This window comes from Scyliorhinus torazame, chromosome 9, assembly GCF_047496885.1.
Source record: "Scyliorhinus torazame isolate Kashiwa2021f chromosome 9, sScyTor2.1, whole genome shotgun sequence".
Taxonomy (NCBI): Eukaryota; Metazoa; Chordata; class Chondrichthyes; order Carcharhiniformes; family Scyliorhinidae; genus Scyliorhinus; species Scyliorhinus torazame.
The window spans coordinates 12,601,062-12,624,669 of record NC_092715.1 but is presented as its reverse complement, the minus strand read 5'-3'; the positions used below and the strand labels follow the sequence as shown (position 1 = coordinate 12,624,669).

Sequence of the window (23,608 nt, the reverse complement as noted above, 5' to 3'; positions counted from 1 at the left end):
TGTCAGTTTTGCGGGGTCAGTTTTGTGGGGTCAGTTTTGTGGGGTCAGTTTTGGGGGTCAAGTTTGCGGGGTCACTTTTGCAGGGTCAGTTCTGTTGGGTCAGTTTTGTAGGGTGAGGATTGCGGGGTCAGGTTTGTGGGGTCAGTTTTGCGAGGTCAGTTTTGGGGGTCAGGTTTGCGGGGTCAGTTTTGGCGGTCAGGTTTGTGGGGTCAGTTTTGTGGGGTCAGTTTTGGGGGTCAGGTTTGCGGGGTCAGTTTTGGGTGTCAGTTTTGGGCATTAGATTTGCAGGGTCAGTTTTGGGCATCAGTTTTGTGGGGTCAGTTTTGGGGGTCAGTTTTGCGGGATCAGTATTATGGGGTCAGTTCTGTAGGGTCATTTTTGGGTCCACTTCGCGGGATCAGTTTTGGGTGTCTGTTTTGCAGGGTCAGTTCTGTGGGGTCAGTTGTGGGGGTCAGTTTTGCCGGCACAGTTTTGCAGGGTCAGTTCTGTGGGCTCAGTTTTGTGGGGTCAGTTTTGTGTGGTCAGTTTTGGGTGTCAGGTTTGCGGGGTCAGTTTTGGGCATCAGTTTTGCAGGGTCAGTTTTGCGGGGTCAGTTTTGGGGGTCAGGTTTGCGGGGTCAGTTTTGGCGGTCAGGTTTGCGGGGTCAGTTTTGGGGGTCAGTTTTGCGGTGTCAGTTTTGGGTGTCAGGTTTGCGGGGTCAGTTTTGGGGGTCAGATTTGTGGGGTCAGTTTTGTGTGGTCAGTTTTGGGTGTCAGGTTTGCGGGGTCAGTTTTGGGCATCAGTTTTGCGGGGTCAGTTTTGCGGGGTCAGTTTTGGGGGTCAGGTTTGCGGGGTCAGTTTTGGCGGTCAGGTTTGCAGGGTCAGCTTTGGGGGTCAGTTTTGGGGGTCAGGTTTGCGGGGTCAGTTTTGCCGGGTCAGGTGTGCGGTGTCAGTTTTGCAGTGTCAGTTTTGGGTGTCAGGTTTGTGGGGTCAGTTTCGTGGGGTCAGTTTTGGGGGTCAGGTTTGCGGTGTCAGTTTTGCGGTGTCAGTTTTGGGTGTCAGGTTTGCGGAGTCAGTTTTGGCGGTCAGGTTTGTGGGGTCAGCTTTGGAGGTCAGTTTTGGGGGTCAGGTTGGCGGTGTCAGTTTTGCGGTGTCAGTTTTGGTCATCAGATTTGCCGGGTCAGTTTTGGGGGTCAGATTTGTGGGGTCAGTTTTGTGGGGTCAGTTGTGGGGGTCAGTTTTGTGGGGTCAGTTTTGGGCATCAGGTTTGTGGGGTCAGTTTTGCAGGGTCAGCTTTGCGGGGTCAGTTTTGCAGGGTCAGCTTTGGGGGTCAGTTGTGCGGGGTCAGTTTCGCAGGGTCAGTTTTGTGGGGTGAGGTTTGCGGTGTCAGTTTTGCGGTGTCAGTTTTGGGTGTCAGGTTTTACAGGGTCAGTTCTGTGGGGTCAGTTTTGTGGGGACAGTTTTGTGTGGTCAGTTTTGGGGGTCAGGTTTGCGGGGTCAGTTTTGTGGGGTCAGTTTTGCGGGGTCAGTTTTGCGGGGCCAGTTTTGTGGGGTCAGTTTTGCGGGGTCAGTTTTGCGGGGCCAGTTTTGTGGGGTCAGTTTTGCGGGGTCAGTTTTGCGGGGCCAGTTTTGTGGGGTCAGTTTTGCGGTGTCAGTTTTGGGGGCCAGGTTTGCGGGGTCAGTTTTGACGGTCAGGTTTGCGGTGTCAGTTTTGGGGGCCAGGTTTGCGGGGTCAGTTTTGACGGTCAGGTTTGCGGTGTCAGGTTTGCGGTGTCAGTTTTGCGGGGTCAGTTTTGTGGGGTCAGTTTTGGGGGTCAGGTTTGCGGGGTCAGTTTTGCAGTGTCAGTTTTGTGGGGTCAGTTTTGTGGGGTCAGGTTTGTGGGGTCAGGTTTTCGGGGTCAGTTTTGGCGGTCAGGTTTGTGGGGTCAGTTTTGTGGGGTCAGGTTTGTGGGGTCAGTTTTGCGGTGTCAGTTTTGGGGGTCAGGTTTGCGGTGTCAGTTTTGCGAGGTCAGTTTTGGGGGTCAGGTTTGCGGGGTCAGTTTTGGCGGTCAGGTTTGTGGGGTCAGTTTTGTGGGGTCAGTTTTGGGGGTCAGTTTCGGGCATCAGATTTGCGGCGTCAGTTTTGGGCATCAGTTTTGTGGGGTCAGTTTTGGGGGTCAGTTTTGCGGGATCAGTATTATGGCGTCAGTTCTGTAGGGTCATTTTTGGGTCCACTTCGCGGGATCAGTTTTGGGTTTGTTTTGCAGGGTCAGTTCTGTGGGGTCAGTTGTGGGGGTCAGTTTTGCGGGGTCAGTTTTGCGGTGTCAGTTTTGCGGTGTCAGGTTTGCGGGGTCACTTTTGGGGGTCAGGTTTGTGGGGTCAGTTTTGTGGGGTCAGTTTTGGGCGTCAGGTTTGCGGGGTCAGTTTTGCGGGGTCAGTTTTGGGGGTCAGGTTTGCGGGGTTAGTTTTGGCGGTCAGGTTTGTGGGGTCAGTTTTGCGGTGTCAGTTTTGGGGGTCAGGTTTGCGGTGTCAGTTTTGTGGGGTCAGTTTTGGGGGTCAGATTTGTGGGGTCAGATTTGCGGGGTCAGTTGTGGGGGTCGGTTTTGTGGGGTCAGTTTTGGGCATCAGGTTTGTGGGGTCAGTTTTGCAGGGTCAGCTTTGGGGGTCAGTTGTGCGGGGTCAGTTTCGCAGGGTCAGTTTTGTGGGGTCAGTTTTGGGGGTCTGTTTTGCAGGGTCAGTTCTGTGGGGTCAGTTTTGTGGGGACAGTTTTGTGTGGTCAGTTTTGGGGGTCAGATTTGCGGGGTCAGTTTTGGGCATCGGTTTTGAGGGGTCAGTTTTATGGGATCAGTCTGGCATGTTCAGTTTTACAGGGTCAGTTTTGCGGGGTCAGTTTTGCGGGGTCAGTTTTGCGGGGTCAGTTTTGCGGGGTCACTTTTGCGGGGTCAGTTTTGCGGGGTCAGTTTTGCGGAATCAGTTTTGGGGGTCAGGATTGCGGGGTCAGTTCTGCGGGGTCAGTTTTGGGTGTGAGGTTTGCTGGGTCAATTTTGCGGGGTCAGTTTTGCGGTGTCAGTTTTATGGGGTCAGTATTATGGGGTCAGTTTTGGGGGTCAGGTTTGCGGTGTCAGTTTTGTGGGGTCAGTTTTAGGCATCAGGTTTGCGGGGTCAGTTGTGCGGGGTAAGTTTTACGATGTCATTATTATGTGGTCAGTTTTGTAGGGTCAGTTTTGCAGTTTCAGTTTTGCGGGTTCAGTTTTGTGGGTTTAGTTTTGACGGTCAGGTTTGCGGTGTCAGTTATGGGGGCCAGGTTTGCGGGGTCAGTTTTGACGGTCAGGTTTGCGGTGTCAGGTTTGCGGTGTCAGTTTTGTGGGGTCAGTTTTGGGGGTCAGGTTTGCGGGGTCAGTTTTGCAGGGTCAGTTCTGTTGGGTCAGTTTTGTGGGGTGAGGATTGCGGGGTCAGGTTTGTGGGGTCAGTTTTGTGGGGTCAGTTTTGGGGGTCAGGTTTGTGGGGTCAGTTTTGCAGGGTCAGTTCTGTTGGGTCAGTTTTGTGGGGTGAGGATTGCGGGGTCAGGTTTGTGGGGTCAGTTTTGGGGGTCAGGTTTGCGGGGTCAGTTTTGGCGGTCAGGTTTGTGGGGTCAGTTTTGAGGGGTCAGTTTTGGGGGTCAGGTTTGCGGTGTCAGTTTTGGGCATCAGTTTTGTGGGGTCAGTTTTGGGGGTCAGTTTTGGGCATCAGATTTGCGGGGTCAGTTTTGGGCATCAGTTTTGTGGGGTCAGTTTTGGGGGTCAGTTTTGCGGGATCAGTATTATGGGGTCAGTTCTGTAGGGTCATTTTTGGGTCCACTTCGCGGGATCAGTTTTGGGTGTCTGTTTTGCAGGGTCAGTTCTGTGGGGTCAGTTGTGGGGGTCAGTTTTGCGGGCACAGTTTTGCAGGGTCAGTTTTGGGCGTCAGTTTTGCGGGGTCAGTTTTGCCGGCACAGTTTTGCAGGGTCAGTTCTGTGGGCTCAGTTTTCGGGGTCTGTTATGCAGGTTCAGTTCTGTGGGGTCAGTTTTGTGGGGTCAGTTTTGTGTGGTCAGTTTTGGTTGTCAGGTTTGCTGGGTCAGTTTTGGGCATCAGTTTTGCGGGGTCAGTTTTGCGGGGTCAGTTTTGGGGGTCAGGTTTGCGGGGTATGTTTTGGCGGTCAGGTTTGCAGGATCAGCTTTGGGGGTCAGTTTTGGGGGTCGGGTTTGCGGTGTCAGTTTTGCGGGGTCAGTTTTGGGGGTCAGTTTTGGTCATCAGATTTGCGGGGTCAGTTTTGGGGGTCAGATTTGTGGGGTCAGTTTTGTGGGGTCAGTTTTGGGCATCAGGTTTGTGGGGTCAGTTTTGCAGGGTCAGCTTTGGGGGTCAGTTGTGCGGGGTCAGTTTCGCAGGGTCAGTTTTGTGGGGTCAGTTTTGGGGGTCTGTTTTGCAGGGTCAGTTCTGTGGGGTCAGTTTTGTGGGGACAGTTTTGTGTGGTCAGTTTTGGGGGTCAGGTTTGCGGGGTCAGTTTTGGGCATCAGTTTTGAGGGGTCAGTTTTAAGGGATCAGTTTGGCATGTTCAGTTTTACAGGGTCAGTTTTGCGGGGTCAGTTTTGCGGGGTCAGTTTTGTGGGGTCAGTTTTGCAGGGTCAGTTTTCCGGGGTCAGTTTTGCGGGGTCAGTTTTGCGGGGTAGTTTTGGGGGTCAGGATTGCGGGGTCAGTTCTGCGGGGTCAGTTTTGGGTGTGAGGTTTGCTGGGTCAGGTTTGCGGTGTCAGTTTTGACGGTCAGGTTTGCGGTGTCTGGTTTGCGGTGTCAGTTTTGCGGGGTCAGTTTTGTGGGGTCAGTTTTGGGCGTCAGTTTTGGGGGTCAGCTTTGTGGGGTCAGTTTTGGGCATCAGGTTTGTGGGGTCAGTTTTGCAGGGACATCTTTGGGGGTCAGTTGTGCGGGGTCAGTTTTGCATTGTCAGTTTTGTGGGGTCAGTTTTGGGGGTCTGTTTTGCAGGGTCAGTTCTGTGGGGTCAGTTTTGTGAATCAGTTTTGTGGGGTTAGTTTTGGGGGTCAGGTTTGCGGGGTCAGTTTTGCAGTGTCAGTTCTGTTGGGTCAGTTTTGTGGGGTGAGGATTGCGGGGTCAGGTTTGTGGGGTCAGTTTTGCGAGGTCAGTTTTGGGGTTCAGGTTTCCGGGGTCAGTTTTGGCGGTCAGGTTTGTGGGGTCAGTTTTGTGGGGTCAGTTTTGGTGGTCAGGTTTGCGGGGTCAGTTTTTGGGGTCAGGTTTGCGGTGTCAGTTTTGCAGTGTCAGTTTTGGGCATCAGGTTTGCGGGGTCAGTTTTGGGGGTCAGATTTGTGGGGTCAGTTTTGTGGGGTCAGTTTTGCGGTGTCAGTTTTGGGCGTCAGGTTTGCGGGTTCAGCTTTGGGGGTCAGTTTTGGGGGTCAGTTTTGTGGGGTCAGTTTTGCGGTGTCAGTTTTGGGGGTCAGTTTTGGGCATCAGTTTTGCGGGGTCAGTTTTGCGGGCACAGTTTTGCCAGGTCAGTTCTGTGGGCTCAGTTGTGGGGGTCAGTTTTGTGGGGTCAGTTTTTGCGGGCACAGTTTTGCGGGGTCAGTCCTGTGGGCTCAGTTGTGGGGGTCAGTTTTGTGGGGTCAGTTTTGCGGCGTCAGTTTTGCGGCGTGAGTTTTGCGGCGTCAGTTTTGCGGGGTCAGTTGTGGGGGTCAGGTTTCCGCGGTCAGTTTTGGCGGTCAGTTTTGTGGGGTCAGTTTTGCGGTGTCAGTTTTGGGCGTCAGGTTTGCGGGTTCAGCTTTGGGGGTCAGTTTTGGGGGTCAGTTTTGTGGGGTCAGTTTTGCGGTGTCAGTTTTGGGGGTCAGTTTCGGGCATCAGATTTGCGGGGTCAGTTTTGGGCATCAGTTTTGCGGGGAAAGTTTTGCCGGCACAGTTTTGCGGGGTCAGTTCTGTGGGCTCAGTTGTGGGGGTCAGTTTTGTGGGGTCAGTTTTGCGGCGTCAGTTTTGCGGCGTGAGTTTTACGGCGTCAGTTTTGGGGGTCAGGTTTGCGGGGTCCGTTTTGGGGGTCAGGTTTGAAGGGTCAGTCTTGCGGTGTCAGGTTTGCGGGGTCAGTTTTGGGCGTCAGGTTTGCGGGTTCAGTTTTGGACATCAGTTTTGTGGGGTCAGTTTTGGGGGTCAGTTTTGCGGGATCAGTATTATGGGGTCAGTTCTGTAGGGTCATTTTTGGGTCCACTTCGCGGGATCAGTTTTGGGTGTCTGTTTTGCAGGATCAGTTCTGTGGGGTCAGTTGTGGGGGTCAGTTTTGTGTGCACAGTTTTGCGGGGTCAGTTTTGGGCGTCAGTTTTGCGGGGTCAGTTTTGGGCGTCAGTTTTGCGGGGTCAGTTTTGCGGGCACAGTTTTGCAGGGTCAGGATTGCGGGGTCAGTTCTGCGGGGTCAGTTTTTGGTGTGAGGTTTGCTGGGTCAGGTTTGCGGTGTCAGTTTTGGGGGCCAGGTTTGCGGGGTCAGTTTTGACGGTCAGTCTTGCAGTGTCAGGTTTGCGGGGTCAGTTTTGGGCGTCAGGTTTGCGGGTTCAGCTTTGGGCATCAGTTTTGTGGGGTCAGTTTTGGGGGTCAGTTTTGCGGGATCAGTATTATGGGGTCAGTTCTGTAGGGTCATTTTTGGGTCCACTTCGCGGGATCAGTTTTGGGTGTCTGTTTTGCAGGATCAGTTCTGTGGGGTCAGTTGTGGGGGTCAGTTTTGTGGGCACAGTTTTGCGGGGTCAGTTTTGGGCGTCAGTTTTGCGGGGTCAGTTTTGGTCGTCAGTTTTGCGGGGTCAGTTTTGCGGGCACAGTTTTGCAGGGTCAGGATTGCGGGGTCAGTTTTGCGGGGTCAGTTTTTGGTGTGAGGTTTGTTGGGTCAGGTTTGCGGTGTCAGTTTTGGGGGCCAGGTTTGCGGGGTCAGTTTTGACGGTCAGTCTTGCAGTGTCAGGTTTGCGGGGTCAGTTTTGGGCGTCAGGTTTGCGGGTTCAGCTTTGGGCATCAGTTTTGTGGGGTCAGTTTTGGGGGTCAGTTTTGCGGGATCAGTATTATGGGGTCAGTTCTGTAGGGTCATTTTTGGGTCCACTTCGCGGGATCAGTTTTGGGTGTCTGTTTTGTAGGATCAGTTCTGTGGGGTCAGTTGTGGGGGTCAGTTTTGTGGGCACAGTTTTGCGGGGTCAGTTTTGGGCGTCAGTTTTGCGGTGTCAGTTTTGGGCGTCAGTTTTGCGGGGTCAGTTTTGCGGGCACAGTTTTGCAGGGTCAGGATTGCGGGGTCAGTTCTGCGGGGTCAGTTTTTGGTGTGAGGTTTGTTGGGTCAGGTTTGCGGTGTCAGTTTTGGGGGCCAGGTTTGCGGGGTACGTTTTGACGGTCAGGATTGCGGGGTCAGGTTTGTGGGGTCAGTTTTGCGAGGTCAGTTTTGGGGGTCAGGTTTGCGGGGTCAGTATTGGCGGTCAGGTTTGTGGGGTCAGTTTTGTGGGGTCAGTTTTGGGGGTCAGGTTTGTGGGGTCAGTTTTGTGGGGTCAGTTTTGGGGGTCAGGTTTGTGGGGTCAGTTTTGCAGGGTCAGTTCTGTTGGGTCAGTTTTGTGGGGTGAGGATTGCGGGGTCAGGTTTGTGGGGTCAGTTTTGCGAGGTCAGTTTTGGGGGTCAGGTTTGCGTGGTCAGTTTTGGCGGTCAGGTTTGTGGGGTCAGTTTTGTGGGGTCAGTTTTGGGGGTCAGGTTTGCGGTGTCAGTTTTGTGGGGTCAGTTTTGCGGGGTCAGGTTTGTGGGGTCAGGTTTGTGGGGTCAGTTTTGCGAGGTCAGTTTTGGGGGTCAGGTTTGCGGGGTCAGTATTGGCGGTCAGGTTTGTGGGGTCAGTTTTGTGGGGTCAGTTTTGGGGGTCAGGTTTGTGGGGTCAGTTTTGTGGGGTCAGTTTTGGGGGTCAGGTTTGTGGGGTCAGTTTTGCAGGGTCAGTTCTGTTGGGTCAGTTTTGTGGGGTGAGGATTGCGGGGTCAGGTTTGTGGGGTCAGTTTTGCGAGGTCAGTTTTGGGGGTCAGGTTTGCGTGGTCAGTTTTGGCGGTCAGGTTTGTGGGGTCAGTTTTGTGGGGTCAGTTTTGGGGGTCAGGTTTGCGGGGTCAGTTTTGTGGGGTCAGTTTTGCGGGGTCAGGTTTGTGGGGTCAGTTTTGCGTGGTCAGTTTTGGGGGTCAGGTTCGGGCATCAGATTTGTGGAGTCAGTTTTGTGGTTCAGTTTTGCGGGGTCAGTTTTGGGGGTCTGTTTTGGGCATCAGTTTTGTGGGGTCAGTTTTGGGGGTCAGTTTTGAGGGATCAGTATTATGGGGTCAGTTCTGTAGGGTCATTTTTGGGTCCACTTCGCGGGATCAGTTTTGGGTGTCTGTTTTGCAGGGTCAGTTCTGTGGGGTCAGTTGTGGGGGTCAGTTTTGCGGGCACAGTTTTGCGGGGTCAGTTTTGGGCGTCAGTTTTGCGGGGTCAGTTTTGCCGGCACAGTTTTGCAGGGTCAGTTCTGTGGGCTCAGTTGTGGGGGTCAGTTTTGTGGGGTCAGTTTTGCGTTGTCAGTTGTGGGGGTCAGTTTTGCAGGGTCAGTTTTGTGGGGTCAGTTTTGGAGGTCTGTTTTGCAGGTTCAGTTCTGTGGGGTCAGGTTTGTGGGGTCAGTTTTGTGGGGTCAGTTTTTGGTGTCAGGTTTGCGGGGTCAGTTTTGGGTGTCAGGTTTGCGGTGTCAGTTTTGGGCATCAGTTTTGCGGTGTCAGGTTTGCGGGGTCAGTTTTGCGGGGTCAGTTTTGGGGGTCAGGTTTGCGGGGTCAGTTTTGGGGGTCAGTTTTGGGCATCAGTATTATGGGGTCAGTTCTGTAGGATCATTTTTGGGTCCACTTCGCGGGATCAGTTTTGGGTGTCTGTTTTGCAGGGTCAGTTCTGTGGAGTCAGTTGTGGGGGTCAGTTTTGTGGGCACAGTTTTGCGGGGTCAGTTTTGAGCGTCAGTTTTGCGGGGTCAGTTTTGCGGGCACAGTTTTGCAGGGTCAGTTCTGTAGGCTCAGTTGTGGGGGTCAGTTTTGTGGGGTCAGTTTTGGGCGTCAGGTTTGCGGGGTCAGTTTTACGGAGTCAGTTTTGGGGGTCAGTTTTGTGGGGTCAGTTTTGGGCATCAGGTTTGTGGGGTCAGTTTTGCAGGGTCAGCATTGGGGGTCAGTTGTGCGTGGACAGTTTTGCAGGGTCAGTATTGTGGGGTCAGTTTTGGGGTTCTGTTTTGCAGGGTCAGTTTTGGGCATCAGTTTTGCGGGGTCAGTTTTATGGGATCAGTTTGGCGTGTTCAGTTTTACAGGGTCAGTTTTGCGGGGTCAGTTTTGCGGGGTCAGTTTTGCGGGTTCAGTTTTGCGGGGTCAGTTTTGTTGGGTCAGATTTGCAGGGTCAGTTTTGCGGGGTCAGTTTTGCGGGGTCAGTTTTGGGGGTCAGGATTGCGTGGTCAGTTTTGCGGGGTCAGTTTTGCGGGGTCAGTTTTGGGGGTCAGGATTGCGGGGTCAGTTTTGCGGGGTCAGCTTTGGGTGTGAGGTTTGCGGGGTCAGTTTTGCGGGGTCAGATTTGCGGTGCAGGTTTTGGGTGTGAGGTTTGCGGGGTCAGTTTTGCGGGGTCAGTTTTGCGGTGTCAGTTTTATGGGGTCAGTACGATGGGGTCAGTTTTGGGGGTCATGTTTGCGGTGTCAGTTTTGTGGGGTCAGTTTTGGACATCAGGTTTGCGGTGTCAGTTGTGCGGGGTCAGTTTTACGATGTCAGTATTATGGGGTCAGTTTTGTAGGGTCAGTTTTGCAGTTTCAGTTTTGCGGGGTCAGTTTTCTGGGGTCAGTTTTGCAGTTTCAGTTTTACGGTGTCAGTCTTATGGTGTCAGTTTTGTGGGGTCAGTTTTGTAGGATCTGTTTTGCGGGGTCGGTTTACGGGGTCAGTTTTGGGGGTCAGCTTTGCAGGGTCAGTTTTATGCGGTCAATTTGGAGGGGTCAGGTTTGCGGTGTCAGTTTTATGGGGTCAGTATTATGGGGTCAGTTTTGCCTGGTCAGGTTTGAGCGGTCAGTTTTGTGGGTTCAGTTTTGACGGTCAGGTTTGCGGTGTCAGTTTTGTGGGGTCAGTTTTGGGGGTCAGGTTTGCGGGGTCAGTTGTGCGGGGTCAGTTTTACGATGTCAGTATTATGGGGTCAGTTTTGTAGGGTCAGTTTTGCAGTTTCAGTTTTACAGTGTCAGTATTATGGGGTCAGTATTGTGGGGTCAGTTTTGGACATCAGGTTTGCGGGGTCAGTTGTGCGGGGTCAGTTTTACGATGTCAGTATTATGGGGTCAGTTTTGTGGGGTCAGTTTTGCAGTTTCAGTTTTACTGTGTCAGTATTATGGGGTCAGTTTTGTGGGGTCAGTTTTGTAGGATCTGTTTTGTGGGGCCGGTTTACGGGGTCAGTTTTGGGGGTCAGCTTTGCAGGGTCAGTTTTATGCGGTCAATTTGGCGGGGTCAGGTTTGCGGTGTCAGTTTTATGGGGTCAGTATTATGGGGTCAGTTTTGTGGGGTCAGTTTTGTAGGATCTGTTTTGCGGGGTCGGTTTACGGGGTCAGTTTTGGGGGTCAGCTTTGCAGGGTCAGTTTTATGCGGTCAATTTGGCGGGGTCAGGTTTGCGGTGTCAGTTTTATGGGGTCAGTATTATGGGGTCAGTTTTGTGGGGTCAGTTTTGTAGAATCTGTTTTGCGGGGTCGGTTTACGGGGTCAGTTTTGGGGGTCAGGTTTGCAGGGTCAGTTTTATGCGGTCAATTTGGCGGGGTCAGGTTTGCGGTGTCAGTTTTATGGGGTCAGTATTATGGGGTCAGTTGTGCCGGGTCAGGTTTGAGGGGTCAGTTTTGTGGGTTCAGTTTTGACGGTCAGGTTTGAGGTGTCAGTTTTGTGGGGTCAGTTTTGGGGGTCAGGTTTGCGGGGTCAGTTGTGCGGGGTCAGTTTTACGATGTCAGTATTATGGGGTCAGTTTTGTAGGGTCAGTTTTGCAGTTTCAGTTTTACGGTGTCAGTATTATGGGGTCAGTATTGTGGGGTCAGTTTTGGACATCAGGTTTGCGGGGTCAGTTGTGCGGGGTCAGTTTTACGATGTCAGTATTATGGGGTCAGTTTTGTGGGGTCAGTTTTCAGTTTCAGTTTTACAGTGTCAGTATTATGGGGTCAGTTTTGTGGGGTCAGTTTTGTAGGATCTGTTTTGCGGGGTCGGTTTACGGGGTCAGTTTTGGGGGTCAGCTTTGCAGGGTCAGTTTTATGCGGTCAATTTGGCGGGGTCAGGTTTGCGGTGTCAGTTTTATGGGGTCAGTATTATGGGGTCAGTTTTGTGGGGTCAGTTTTGTAGGAACTGTTTTGCGGGGTCGGTTTACGGGGTCAGTTTTGGGGGTCAGCTTTGCAGGGTCAGTTTTATGCGGTCAATTTGGCGGGGTCAGGTTTGCGTTGTCAGTTTTATGGGGTCAGTATTATGGGGTCAGTTTTGCCGGGTCAGGTTTGAGGGGTCAGTTTTGTGGGTTCAGTTTTGACGGTCAGGTTTCCGGTGTCAGTTTTGTGGGGTCAGTTTTGGGGGTCAGGTTTGCGGGGTCAGTTTTGTGGGTTCAGTTTTGACGGTCAGGTTTGCGGTGTCAGTTTTGGCGGGTCAGGTTTGCGGTGTCAGGTTTGCGGGGTCAGTTTTGGGGGTCAGGTTTGCGGTGTCAGGTTTGCGGGGTCACTTTTGGGGGTCAGGTTGGTGGGGTCAGTTTTGTGGGGTCAGTTTTGGGCGTCAGGTTTGCGGGGTCAGTTTTACAGAGTCAGTTTTGGGGGTCAGGTTTGCGGGGTCAGTTTTGGCGGTCAGGTTTGTGGGGTCAGTTTTGTGGGGTCAGTTTTGGGGTCAGGTTTGTGGGGTCAGTTTTGCGGTGTCAGTTTTGGGGGTCAGGTTTGCGGTGTCAGTTTTGGGGGTCAGGTTTGCGGTGTCAGTTTTGGTGGTCAGGTTTGCGGTGTCAGTTTTGGCGGTCATGTTTGTGGGGTCAGTTTTGTGGGGTCAGTTTTGGGGGTCAATTTTGCGGGCACAGCATTGCGGTGTCAGCTTTGTGGGTCAGTTTTGGCGGTCAGGTTGGTGGGGTCAGTTTTGTGGTGTCAGTTTTGGGCGTCAGGTTTGCGGGGTCAGTTTTACGGAGTCAGTTTTGGGGGTCAGGTTTGCGGGGTCAGTTTTGGCGGTTAGGTTTGTGGGGTCAGTTTTGTGGGATCAGTTTTAGGGGTCAGGTTTGTGGTGTCAGTTTTGCGGGATCAGTATTATGGGGTCAGTTCTGTAGGGTCATTTTTGGGTCCACTTCGCGGGATCAGTTTTGGGTGTCTGTTTTGCAGGGTCAGTTCTGTGGGGTCAGTTGTGGGGGTCAGTTTTGCGGGGTCAGTTTTGCGGGGTAAGTTTTGGGGGTCAGGATTGCGGGGTCCGTTCTGCGGGGTCAGTTTTGCGGGGTCAGTTTTGGGGGTCAGGATTGCGGGGTCAGTTCTGCGGGGTCAGTTTTGGCGGTCAGGTTTGTGGGGTCAGTTTTGTGGGGTCAGTTTTGGGGGTCAGATTTGTGGGGTCAGTTTTGTGGGGTCAGTTTTGGGGGTCAGGTTTGCGGTGTCAGTTTTGTGGGGTCAGTTTTGCGGGGTCAGGTTTGTGGGGTCAGTTTTGCGGGGTCAGTTTTGGGGGTCAGTTTCGGGCATCAGATTTGTGGGGTCAGTTTTGGGGGTCAGTTTTGCGGGATCAGTATTATGGGGTCAGTTCTGTAGGGTCATTTTTGGGTCCACTTCGCGGGATCAATTTTGGGTGTCTGTTTTGCAGGGTCAGTTCTGTGGGGTCAGTTGTGGGGGTCAGTTTTGCGGGCACAGTTTTGCGGGGTCAGTTTTGGGCGTCAGTTTTGCGGGGTCAGTTTTGCCGGCACAGTTTTGCAGGGTCAGTTCTGTGGGCTCAGTTGTGGGGGTCAGTTTTGTGGGGTCAGTTTTGCGGTGTCAGTTGTGGGGGTCAGTTTTGCAGGGTCAGTTTTGTGGGGTCAGTTTTGGAGGTCTGTTTTGCAGGTTCAGTTCTGTGGGGTCAGGTTTGTGGGGTCAGTTTTGTGGGGTCAGTTTTTGGTGTCAGGTTTGCGGGGTCAGTTTTGGGTGTCAGGTTTGCGGTGTCAGTTTTGGGCATCAGTTTTGCGGTGTCAGGTTTGCGGGGTCGGTTTTGCGGGGTCAGTTTTGGGGGTCAGGTTTGCGGGGTCAGTTTTGGGGGTCAGTTTTGGGCATCAGGTTTGTGGGGTCAGTTTTGCAGGGTCAGCTTTGGGGGTCAGTTGTGCGTGGACAGTTTTGCAGGGTCAGTATTGTGGGGTCAGTTTTGGGGTTCTGTTTTGCAGGGTCAGTTTTGGGCATCAGTTTTGCGGGGTCAGTTTTATGGGATCAGTTTGGCGTGTTCAGTTTTACAGGGTCAGTTTTGCGGGGTCAGTTTTGCGGGGTCAGTTTTGCGGGTTCAGTTTTGCGGGGTCAGTTTTGTGGGGTCAGTTTTGCAGGGTCAGTTTTCCGGGGTCAGTTTTGCGGGGTCAGTTTTGGGGGTCAGGATTGCGGGGTCAGTTTTGCGGGGTCAGTTTTGCGGGGTCAGTTTTGCGGGGTCAGTTTTGGGGGTCAGGATTGCGGGGTCAGTTTTGCGGGGTCAGCTTTGGGTGTGAGGTTTGCGGGGTCAGTTTTGCGGGGTCAGATTTGCGGTGTCAGTTTTGGGTGTGAGGTTTGCGGGGTCAGTTTTGCGGGGTCAGTTTTGCGGTGTCAGTTTTATGGGGTCAGTATGATGGGGTCAGTTTTGGGGGTCATGTTTGCGGTGTCAGTTTTGTGGGGTCAGTTTTGGACATCAGGTTTGCGGTGTCAGTTGTGCGGGGTCAGTTTTACGATGTCAGTATTATGGGGTCAGTTTTGTAGGGTCAGTTTTGCAGTTTCAGTTTTGCGGGGTCAGTTTTCTGGGGTCAGTTTTGCAGTTTCAGTTTTACGGTGTCAGTCTTATGGTGTCAGTTTTGTGGGGTCAGTTTTGTAGGATCTGTTTTGCGGGGTCGGTTTACGGGGTCAGTTTTGGGGGTCAACTTTGCAGGGTCAGTTTTATGCGGTCAATTTGGCGGGGTCAGGTTTGCGGTGTCAGTTTTATGGGGTCAGTATTATGGGGTCAGTTTTGTGGGGTCAGTTTTGTAGGATCTGTTTTGCAGGGTCGGTTTACGGGGTCAGTTTTGGGGGTCAGCTTTGCAGGGTCAGTTTTATGCGGTCAATTTGGCGGGGTCAGGTTTGCGGTGTCAGTTTTATGGGGTCAGTATTATGGGGTCAGTTTTGCCGGGTCAGGTTTGAGGGGTCAATTTTGTGGGTTCAGTTTTGACGGTCAGGTTTGCGGTGTCAGTTTTGTGGGGTCAGTTTTGGGGGTCAGGTTTGCGGGGTCAGTTGTGCGGGGTCAGTTTTACGATGTCAGTATTATGGGGTCAGTTTTGTAGGGTCAGTTTTGCAGTTTCAGTTTTACGGTGTCAGTATTATGGGGTCAGTATTGTGGGGTCAGTTTTGGACATCAGGTTTGCGGGGTCAGTTGTGCGGGGTCAGTTTCACGATGTCAGTATTATGGGGTCAGTTTTGTGGGGTCAGTTTTGCAGTTTCAGTTTTACAGTGTCAGTATTATGGGGTCAGTTTTGTGGGGTCAGTTTTGTAGGATCTGTTTTGCGGGGTCGGTTTACGGGGTCAGTTTTGGGGGTCAGCTTTGCAGGGTCAGTTTTATGCGGTCAATTTGGCGGGGTCAGGTTTGCGTTGTCAGTTTTATGGGGTCAGTATTATGGGGTCAGTTTTGTGGGGTCAGTTTTGTAGGATTTGTTTTGCGGGGTCGGTTTACGGGGTCCGTTTTGGGGGTCAGGTTTGCAGGGTCAGTTTTATGCGGTCAATTTGGCGGGGTCAGGTTTGCGGTGTCAGTTTTATGGGGTCAGTATTATGGGGTCAGTTTTGCCGGGTCAGGTTTGAGGGGTCAGTTTTGTGGGTTCAGTTTTGACGGTCAGGTTTGCGGTGTCAGTTTTGGCGGGTCAGGTTTGCGGTGTCAGTTTTGGGGGTCAATTTTGCGGTGTCAGGTTTGCGGGGTCAGTTTTGGGGGTCACGTTTGCTGTGTCAGGTTTGCCGGGTCACTTTTGGGGGTCAGGTTGGTGGGATCAGTTTTGTGGGGTCAGTTTTGGGCGTCAGGTTTGCGGGGTCAGTTTTACAGAGTCAGTTTTGGGGGTCAGGTTTGCGGGGTCAGTTTTGGCGGTCAGGTTTGTGGGGTCAGTTTTGTGGGGTCAGTTTTGGGGTCAGGTTTGTGGGGTCAGTTTTGCGGTGTCAGTTTTGGGGGTCAGGTTTGCGGTGTTAGTTTTGGGGGTCAGGTTTGCGGTGTCAGTTTTGGGGGTCAGGTTTGCGGTGTCAGTTTTGGCGGTCATGTTTGTGGGGTCAAGTTTTGTGGGGTCAGTTTTGGGGGTCAATTTTGCGGGCACAGCATTGCGGTGTCAGCTTTGGGGGTCAGTTTTGGCGGTCAGGTTGGTGGGGTCAGTTTTGTGGGGTCAGTTTTGGGCGTCAGGTTTGCGGGGTCAGTTTTACGGAGTCAGTTTTGGGGGTCAGGTTTGCGGGGTCAGTTTTGGCGGTCAGGTTTGTGGGGTCAGTTTTGTGGGATCAGTTTTAGGGGTCAGGTTTGTGGTGTCAGTTTTGCGGGATCGGTATTATGGGGTCAGTTCTGTAGGGTCATTTTTGGGTCCACTTCGCGGGATCAGTTTTGGGTGTCTGTTTTGCAGGGTCAGTTCTGTGGGGTCAGTTGTGGGGGTCAGTTTTGCGGGGTCAGTTTTGCGGGGTCAGTTTTGGGGGTCAGGATTGCGGGGTCAGTTCTGCGCGGTCAGTCCTGCGGGGTCAGTTTTGGGTGTGAGGTTTGCGGGGTCAGTTTTGCGGGGTCAGCTTTGAGGTGTCAGTTTTATGGGGTCAGTATTATGGGGTCAGTTTTGGGGGTCAGGTTTGCGGTGTCAGTTGTGCGGGGTCAGTTTTACGATGTCAGTATTATGGGGTCAGTTTTGTAGGGTCAGTTTTGCAGTTTCAGTTTTACGGTGTCAGTATTATGGTGTCAGTTTTGTGGGGTCAGTTTTGTAGGATCTGTTTTGCGGGGTCGGTTTACTGGGTCAGTTTTGGGGGGTCAGCTTTGCAGGGTCAGTTTTATGCGGTCAATTTGGCGGGGTCAGGTTTGCGGTGTCAGTTTTATGGGGTCAGTATTATAGGGTCAGTTTTGGGGGACATGTTTGCGGGGTCAGTTTTGTGGGTTCAGTTTTGACGGTCAGGTTTGCGGTGTCAGTTTTGGGGGCCAAGTTTGCGGGGTCAGTTTTGCCGGGTCAGGTTTGCGGTGTCAGTTTTGGGGGTCAATTTTGCGGTGTCAGGTTTGCGGGGTCAGGTTTGTGGGGTCAGTTTTGGGGGTCAGGTTTGCGGTGTCAGGTTTGCGGGGTCACTTTTGGGGGTCAGGTTGGTGGGGTCAGTTTTGTGGGGTCAGTTTTGGGCGTCAGGTTTGAGGGGTCAATTTTACGGATTCAGTTTTGGTGGTCAGGTTTGCGGGGTCAGTTTTGGCGGTCAGGTTTGTGAGGTCAGTTTTGTGGGGTCAGTTTTGGGGGTCAGGTTTGCGGGGTCAGTTTTGGGGGTCAGTTTTGGGCATCAGTTTTGTGGGGTCAGTTTTGGGGGTCAGTTTTGCGGGATTAGTATTATGGGGTCAGTTCTGTAGGGTCATTTTTGGGTCCACTTCGCGGGATCAGTTTTGGGTGTCTGTTTTGCAGGGTCAGTTCTGTGGGGTCAGTTGTGGGGGTCAGTTTTGCGGGATCAGTTTTGCGGGGTCAGTTTTGGGCGTCCGTTTTGCGGGGTCAGTTTTGCCGGCACAGTTTTGTGGGGTCAGTTCTGTGGGCTCCGTTGTGGGGGTCAGTTTTGTGGGGTCAGTTTTGCGGCGTCAGATTTGCAGGGTCAGTTTTGTGGGGTCAGTTTTGGGGGTCTGTTTTGCAAGGTCAGTTCTGTGGGGTCAGTTTTGTGGGGTCAGTTTTGTGTGGTCAGTTTTACAGGGTCAGTTTTGTGGGGTCAGTTTTGCAGGGTCAGCTTTGGGGGTCTGTTGTGCGGGGTCAGTTTTGCAGAGTCAGTTCTGTGGGGTCAGTTTTGTGGGGACAGTTTTGTGTCAGTTTTGGGGGTCAGGTTTGCGGGGTCAGTTTTGGGCATCAGTTTTGCGCGATCTGTTTTATGGGATCAGTTTGGCGTGGTCAGTTTTATGGGATCAGTTTGGCGTGGTCAGTTTTACAGGGTCAGTTTTGCGGGGTCAGTTTTGCGGGGTCAGTTTTGCGGGGCCAGTTTTGCGGGGGCAGTTTTGCGGGGTCAGTTTTATGGGATCAGTTTGGCGTGGTCAGTTTTGCGGGGTCAGTTTTGGGGGTCAGGATTGCGGGGTCATTTCTGCGGTGTCAGTTTTGCAAGGTCAGTTTTGCGGGGTCAGTTTTGCGGGGTCAGTTTTGCGGGGTCAGTTTTGGGGTCAGGATTGCGGGGTCAGTTTTGCAGGGTCGGTTTTGCGGGGTCAGTTTTGCGGGGTCAGTTTTGCAGGGTCAGCTTTCCAGGGTCAGTTGATCAGGGTCAGTTTTGCAGGGTCAGTTTTGCGGGGTCAGTTTTGCGGGGTCAGTTTACGGGGTCAGTTTTGCAGGGTCAGTTGTGCGGGGTCAGTTTTGCGGGGTCAGTTTACCGGGTCAGTTTTGCGGGGTCAGTTTTGCGGGGTCAGTTTTGCGGGGTCAGTTGTGGAGTTCAGTTTTGTGGGGTCAGTTTTAGGCATCAGGTTTGTGGGGTCAGTTCTGTGGGGTCAGTTTTGCGGTGTCAGTTTTATGGGGTCAGTATTATGGGGTCAGTTTTGTGTGGTCAGTTTTGTGTCAGTTTTATGGGATCAGTTTTGCGGGGTCAGTTTTACAGGGTCAGTTTTGCGGGGTCAGTTTTGCGGGGTCAGTTTTGCGGGGTCAGTTTTATGGGATCAGTTTGGCGTGGTCAGTTTTAAAGGGTCAGTTTTGCGGGGTCAGTTTTGCGGGGTCAGTTTTGCGGGGTCAGTTTTGCAGGGTCAGTTTTATGGGATCAGTTTTGCAGGGTCAGTTTTGCGGGGTCAGTTTTGCGGGGTCAGTTGTGTGGGGTCAGTTTTGCGGGGTCAGTTTGCGGGGTCAGTTTTGCGGGGTCAGTTTTGCGGGGTCAGTTTTTTGGGGTCAGTTTTACGGGATAAGTTTTGCGGGGTCAGTTTTGTGGGGTCAGTATTATGGGGTCAGTTTTGTGGGGTCAGTTTTGTGTCAGTTTTATGGGATCAGTTTGGCGTGGTCAGTTTTACAGGGTCAGTTTTGCGGGGTCAGTTTTATGGGATCAATTTGGCGTGGTCAGTTTTACAGGGTCAGTTTTACGGGGTCAGTTTTGCTGGATCAGTTTTGGGGGTCAGGATTGCGGGGTCAGTTCTGCGGGGTCAGTTTTGCAGGGTCAGTTTTGCGGGGTCAGTTTTGCGGGGTCAGTTGTGCGGGGTCAGTTTTGCGGGGTCAGTTTACGGGGTCAGTTTTGCGGGGTCAGTTTTGCAGGGTCAGTTTTGCAGGGTCAGTTGTGCAGGGTCAGTTTTGCGGGGTCAGATTTGCAAGGTCAGTTGTGCGGGGTCAGTTTTGCGGGGTCAGTTTACGGGGTCAGTTTTGCGGGGTCAGTTTTGCGGGGTCAGTTTCCGGGGTCAGTTTTGCGGGGTCAGTTTTGCGGGGTTAGTTTTGCGGGGTCAGTTTTGTGGGGTCAGTTTTACGGGATCAGTTTTGCGGGGTCAGTTTTGTGGGGCTAGATTTACAGGCTCAGTTTTTGGAGGTCAGGTGGGGGGGTCAGGTTTGGGGGGTCAGCTTTAGGAGGTCAGATGTCGGTGGTCAGTTTTAGGAGGTCACTTATGGCAGGATTCAGGATCGGGGATGCGGTTTGTTTTGCGCTGTTATTCCTTGGGAGGAGGGGGGAGGTTTTGGGGGTCAGTACTGGGAGGCGTTCAGGTGCCGCTCCGATGATTCTCGGATGGTTTTATTCATTTTTAAGATAAATTGAGAGCACCCAAATATTTTCTTTTCCAATTAAGGGGCAATTTAACGTCGCCAATCCACCTAACCCTGCACAACTTTGGGTTGTGGGGGTGAGACCCACACAGACACGGGGAGAATGCGCAAACACCACTCGGACAGTGAACCGGGGCAGGGATTCGAACCCGGGTCCTCGGCGCCGTGAGGCTGCCGTGCTAACCACCGTGCCACCGTCTCGGGTGGTTTTATTTACGTTTTCATTGCGAGGAATTATTCATTCTTCTGGGTTTTTTAAATGTTTTTATTTATAGCTTTATTTCCTTACCTTTTGCTTGATAATTACGGGGTTCTCCTTGACTGATCCCGCCCAGCGTTGATAAACAGCAGTATTGGACATAGGATTGTTCATGTCAATCACACTCAGCGCTGCAAGAAAGCGCGCCTGACCTCCGACAGACGATGACAGACCGCGCACGTGTCCGGTGGAGTTTCCTGCAGAGAGGTGAAAGGTGACTTAAGGTCATTAGCCCATTTTGATTTCCATTTGATGTCATCAAGCTCGGCGTTACCAGTCAGGGTGTAATCTGGGACAACACCCATAGCCTCGTGCCCTCATAGAACATAGAACATAGAACAATACAGCGCAGTACAGGCCCTTCGGCCCACGATGTTGCACCGAAACAAAAGCCATCTAACCTACACTATGCCATTATCATCCATATGTTTATCCAATAAACTTTTAAATGCCCTCAATATTGGCGAGTTCACTACTGTAGCAGGTAGGGCATTCCACGGCCTCACTACTCTTTGCGTAAAGAACCTACCTCTGACCTCTGTCCTATATCTATTACCCCTCAGTTTAAGGCTATGTCCCCTCGTGCTAGCCATTTCCATCCGCGGGAGAAGGCTCTCACTGTCCACCCTATCCAACCCCCTGATCATTTTGTATGCCTCTATTAAGTCTCCTCTTAACCTTCTTCTCTCCAACGAAAACAACCTCAAGTCCATCAGCCTTTCCTCATAAGATTTTCCCTCCATACCAGGCAACATCCTGGCAAATCTCCTCTGCACCCGCTCCAAAGCCTCCACATCCTTCCTATAATGCGGTGACCAGAACTGTACGCAATACTCCAAATGCGGCCGTACCAGAGTTCTGTACAGCTGCAACATGACCTCCCGACTCCGGAACTCAATCCCTCTACCAATAAAGGCCAACACTCCATAGGCCTTCTTCACAACCCTATCAACCTGGGTGGCAACTTTCAGGGATCTATGTACATGGACACCTAGATCCCTCTGCTCATCCACACTTTCAAGAACTTTACCATTAGCCAAATATTCCGCATTCCTGTTATTCCTTCCAAAGTGAATCACCTCACACTTCTCTACATTAAACTCAATTTGCCACCTCTCAGCCCAGCTCTGCAGCTTATCTATATCCCTCTGTAACCTGCTACATCCTTCCACACTATCGACAACACCACCGACTTTAGTATCGTCTGCAAATTTACTCACCCACCCTTCTGCGCCTTCCTCTAGGTCATTGATAAAAATGACAAACAGCAACGGCCCCAGAACAGATCCTTGTGGTACTCCACTTGTGACTGTACTCCATTCTGAACATTTCCCATCAACCACCACCCTCTGTCTTCTTTCAGCTAGCCAATTTCTGATCCACATCTCTAAATCACCCTCAATCCCCAGCCTCCGTATTTTCTGCAATAGCCTACCGTGGGGAACCTTATCAAACGCTTTGCTGAAATCCATGTACACCACATCAACTGCTCTACCCTCGTCTACCTGTTCAGTCACCTTCTCAAAGAACTCAATAAGGTTTGTGAGGCATGACCTACCCTTCACAAAGCTATGCTGACTATCCCTGATCATATTATTCCTATCTAGATGATTATAAATCTTGTCTCTTATAATCCCCTCCAAGACTTTACCCACTACAGACGTGAGGCTCACCGGTCTATAGTTGCCGGGGTTGTCTCTGCTCCCCTTTTTGAACAAAGGGACCACATTTGCTGTCCTCAGTCCTCTGGCACTATTCCTGTAGCCAATGATGACATAAAAATCAAAGCCAAAGGTCCAGCAATCTCTTCCCTGGCCTCCCAGAGAATCCTAGGATAAATCCCATCAGGTCCCGGGGACTTATCTATTTTCAGCCTGTCCAGAATTGCCAACACCTCTTCCCTACGTACCTCAATGCCATCTATTCTATTAGCCTGGGGCTCAGCATTCTCCTCCACAACATTATCTTTTTCCTGAGTGAATACTGACGAAAAATATTCATTTAGTATCTCGCCTATCTCTTCAGACTCCACACACAATTTCCCATCCCTGTCCTTGACTGGTCCTACTCTTTCCCTAGTCATTCGCTTATTCCTGACATACCTATAGAAAGCTTTTGGGTTTTCCTTGATCCTTCCTGCCAAATACTTCTCATGTCCCCTCCTTGCTCGTCTTAGCTCTCTCTTTAGATCCTTCCTCGCTACCTTGTAACTATCCATCGCCCCAACCGAAACTTCACACCTCATCTTCACATAGGCCTCCTTCTTCCTCTTAACAAGAGATTCCACTACCTTGGTAAACCAGGGTTCCCTCGCTCGACGCCTTCCTCCCTGTCTGACCGGTACATACTTATCAAGAACACGCAGTAGCTGATCCTTGAACAAGCCCCACTTATCCAGTGTGCCCAACACTTGCAGCCTACTTCTCCACCTTATCCCCCCCAAGTCACGTCTAATGGCATCATAATTGCCCTTCCCCCAGCTATAACTCTTGCCCTGCGGTGTATACTTATCCCTTTCCATCATTAACGTAAACGTCACCGAATTGTGGTCACTGTCCCCAAATTGCTCTCCTACCTCCAAATCCAACACCTGGCCTGGTTCATTACCCAAAACCAAATCCAACGTGGCCTCGCCTCTTGTTGGCCTGTCAACATATTGTTTCAGGAAACCCTCCTGCACACACTGTACAAAAAACGACCCATCTATTGTACTCAAACTATATCTTTTCCAGTCAATATTTGGAAAGTTAAAGTCTCCCATAATAACTACCCTGTTACTTTCGCTCTTATCCAGAATCATCTTCGCCATCCTTTCCTCTACATCCCTAGAACTATTAGGAGGCCTATAAAAAACTCCCAACAGGGTGACCTCTCCTTTCCTGTTTCTAACTTCAGCCCATACTACCTCGGAAGAAGAGTCCCCATCTAGCATCCTCTCCGCCACCATAATACTGCTTTTGACTAGCAGCGCCACACCTCCCCCTCTTTTGCCTCCTTCTCTGAGCTTACTAAAACACCTAAACCCCGGAACCTGCAACATCCATTCCTGTCCCTGCTCTATCCATGTCTCCGAAATGGCCACAACATTGAAGTCCCAGGTACCAACCCATGCTGCCAGTTCCCCTACCTTGTTTCGTATACTCCTGGCATTGAAGTAGACACACTTCAAACCACCCACCTGAACATTGGCCCCCTCCTGCGACGTCAAACCTCAGAAGCCAGCCGGAATGTTTCGCGGTCGATGAAAGGGAAGAGGGTCACCTTGCCGAACTGCCAGTTTTCCCAGTTTAACTTGCACTCGAGGAGCAATTAGCTTAGAGTCACGATCTCAGAGGGTCAGTACTGAGGGAGTGCTGCACTGTCAGAGAGTCAGTACTGAGGGAAAGCTGCACTGTCAGAGAGTCAGTACTGAGGGAGTGCTGCACTGTCAGAGAGTCAGTACTGAGGGAGTGCCGCACTGTCAGAGGGTCAGTACTGAGGGAGTGCATCACTATCAGAAGATCAGTACTGAGGGACTGATGCACTGTCAGAGGGTCAGTACTGAGGGAGTGCTGCACTGTCAGCGGGTCAGTACTGAGGGAGCGCCGCACTGTCAGAGGGTCAGTACTGAGGGAGTGCTGCACTGTCAGAGGGTCAGTACTGAGGGAGTGCTGCACTGTCAGCGGGTCAGTACTGAGGGAGCGCTGCACTGTCAGAGGGTCAGTACTGAGGGAGTGCCGCACTGTCAGAGGGTCAGTACTGAGGGAGTGCTGCACTGTCAGCGGGTCAGTACTGAAGGAGTGCTGCACTGTCAGAGGGTCAGTACTGAGGGAGTCCTGCACTGTCAGCGGGTCAGTACTGGAGGAGTGCTGCACTGTCAGAGGGTCAGTACTGAGGGAGTGCCGCACTGTCAGAGGGTCAGTACTGAGGGAGTGCTGCACTGTCAGAGGGTCAGTACTGAGGGAGTGCTGCACTGTCAGAGGGTCAGTACTGAGGGAGTGCTGCACTGTCAGAGGATCAGTACTGAGGGAGTGCTGCACTGTCAGAGGGTCAGTACTGAGGGAGTGCTGCACTGTCAGAGGGTCAGTAGTGAGGGAGTACTGCACTGTCAGAGGGTTAGTACTGAGGGAGTGCTGCACAGTCAGAGGGTCAGGACTGAGGGAGTGCCGCACTGTCAGAGGGTCAGTACTGAGGGAGAGCTGCACTGTCAGAGGGTCAGTACTGAGGGAGTGCTGCACTGTCAGAGGGTCAGTACTGAGGGAGTGCTGAACTGTCATAGGGTCAGTACTGAGGGAGTGCTGCACTGTCAGAGGGCCAGTAGTGAGGGAGTGCCGCACTGTCAGAGGGTCAGT

At 52.0% G+C, this 23,608-nt stretch overlaps 1 protein-coding gene across 1 annotated transcript in view; it reads right to left on the bottom strand.

The window, feature by feature from the left end:
- The window catches only part of LOC140429949 (complement component C7-like), a 403,014-nt gene that overhangs the window by 47,000 nt on the left and 332,406 nt on the right, over nt 1-23,608 (bottom strand). The window contains exon 10 of the mRNA XM_072517539.1: nt 19,308-19,474. Coding sequence (XP_072373640.1) covers nt 19,308-19,474 — 167 coding nt within the window. The remainder of the gene's footprint in view (nt 1-19,307; nt 19,475-23,608) is intronic.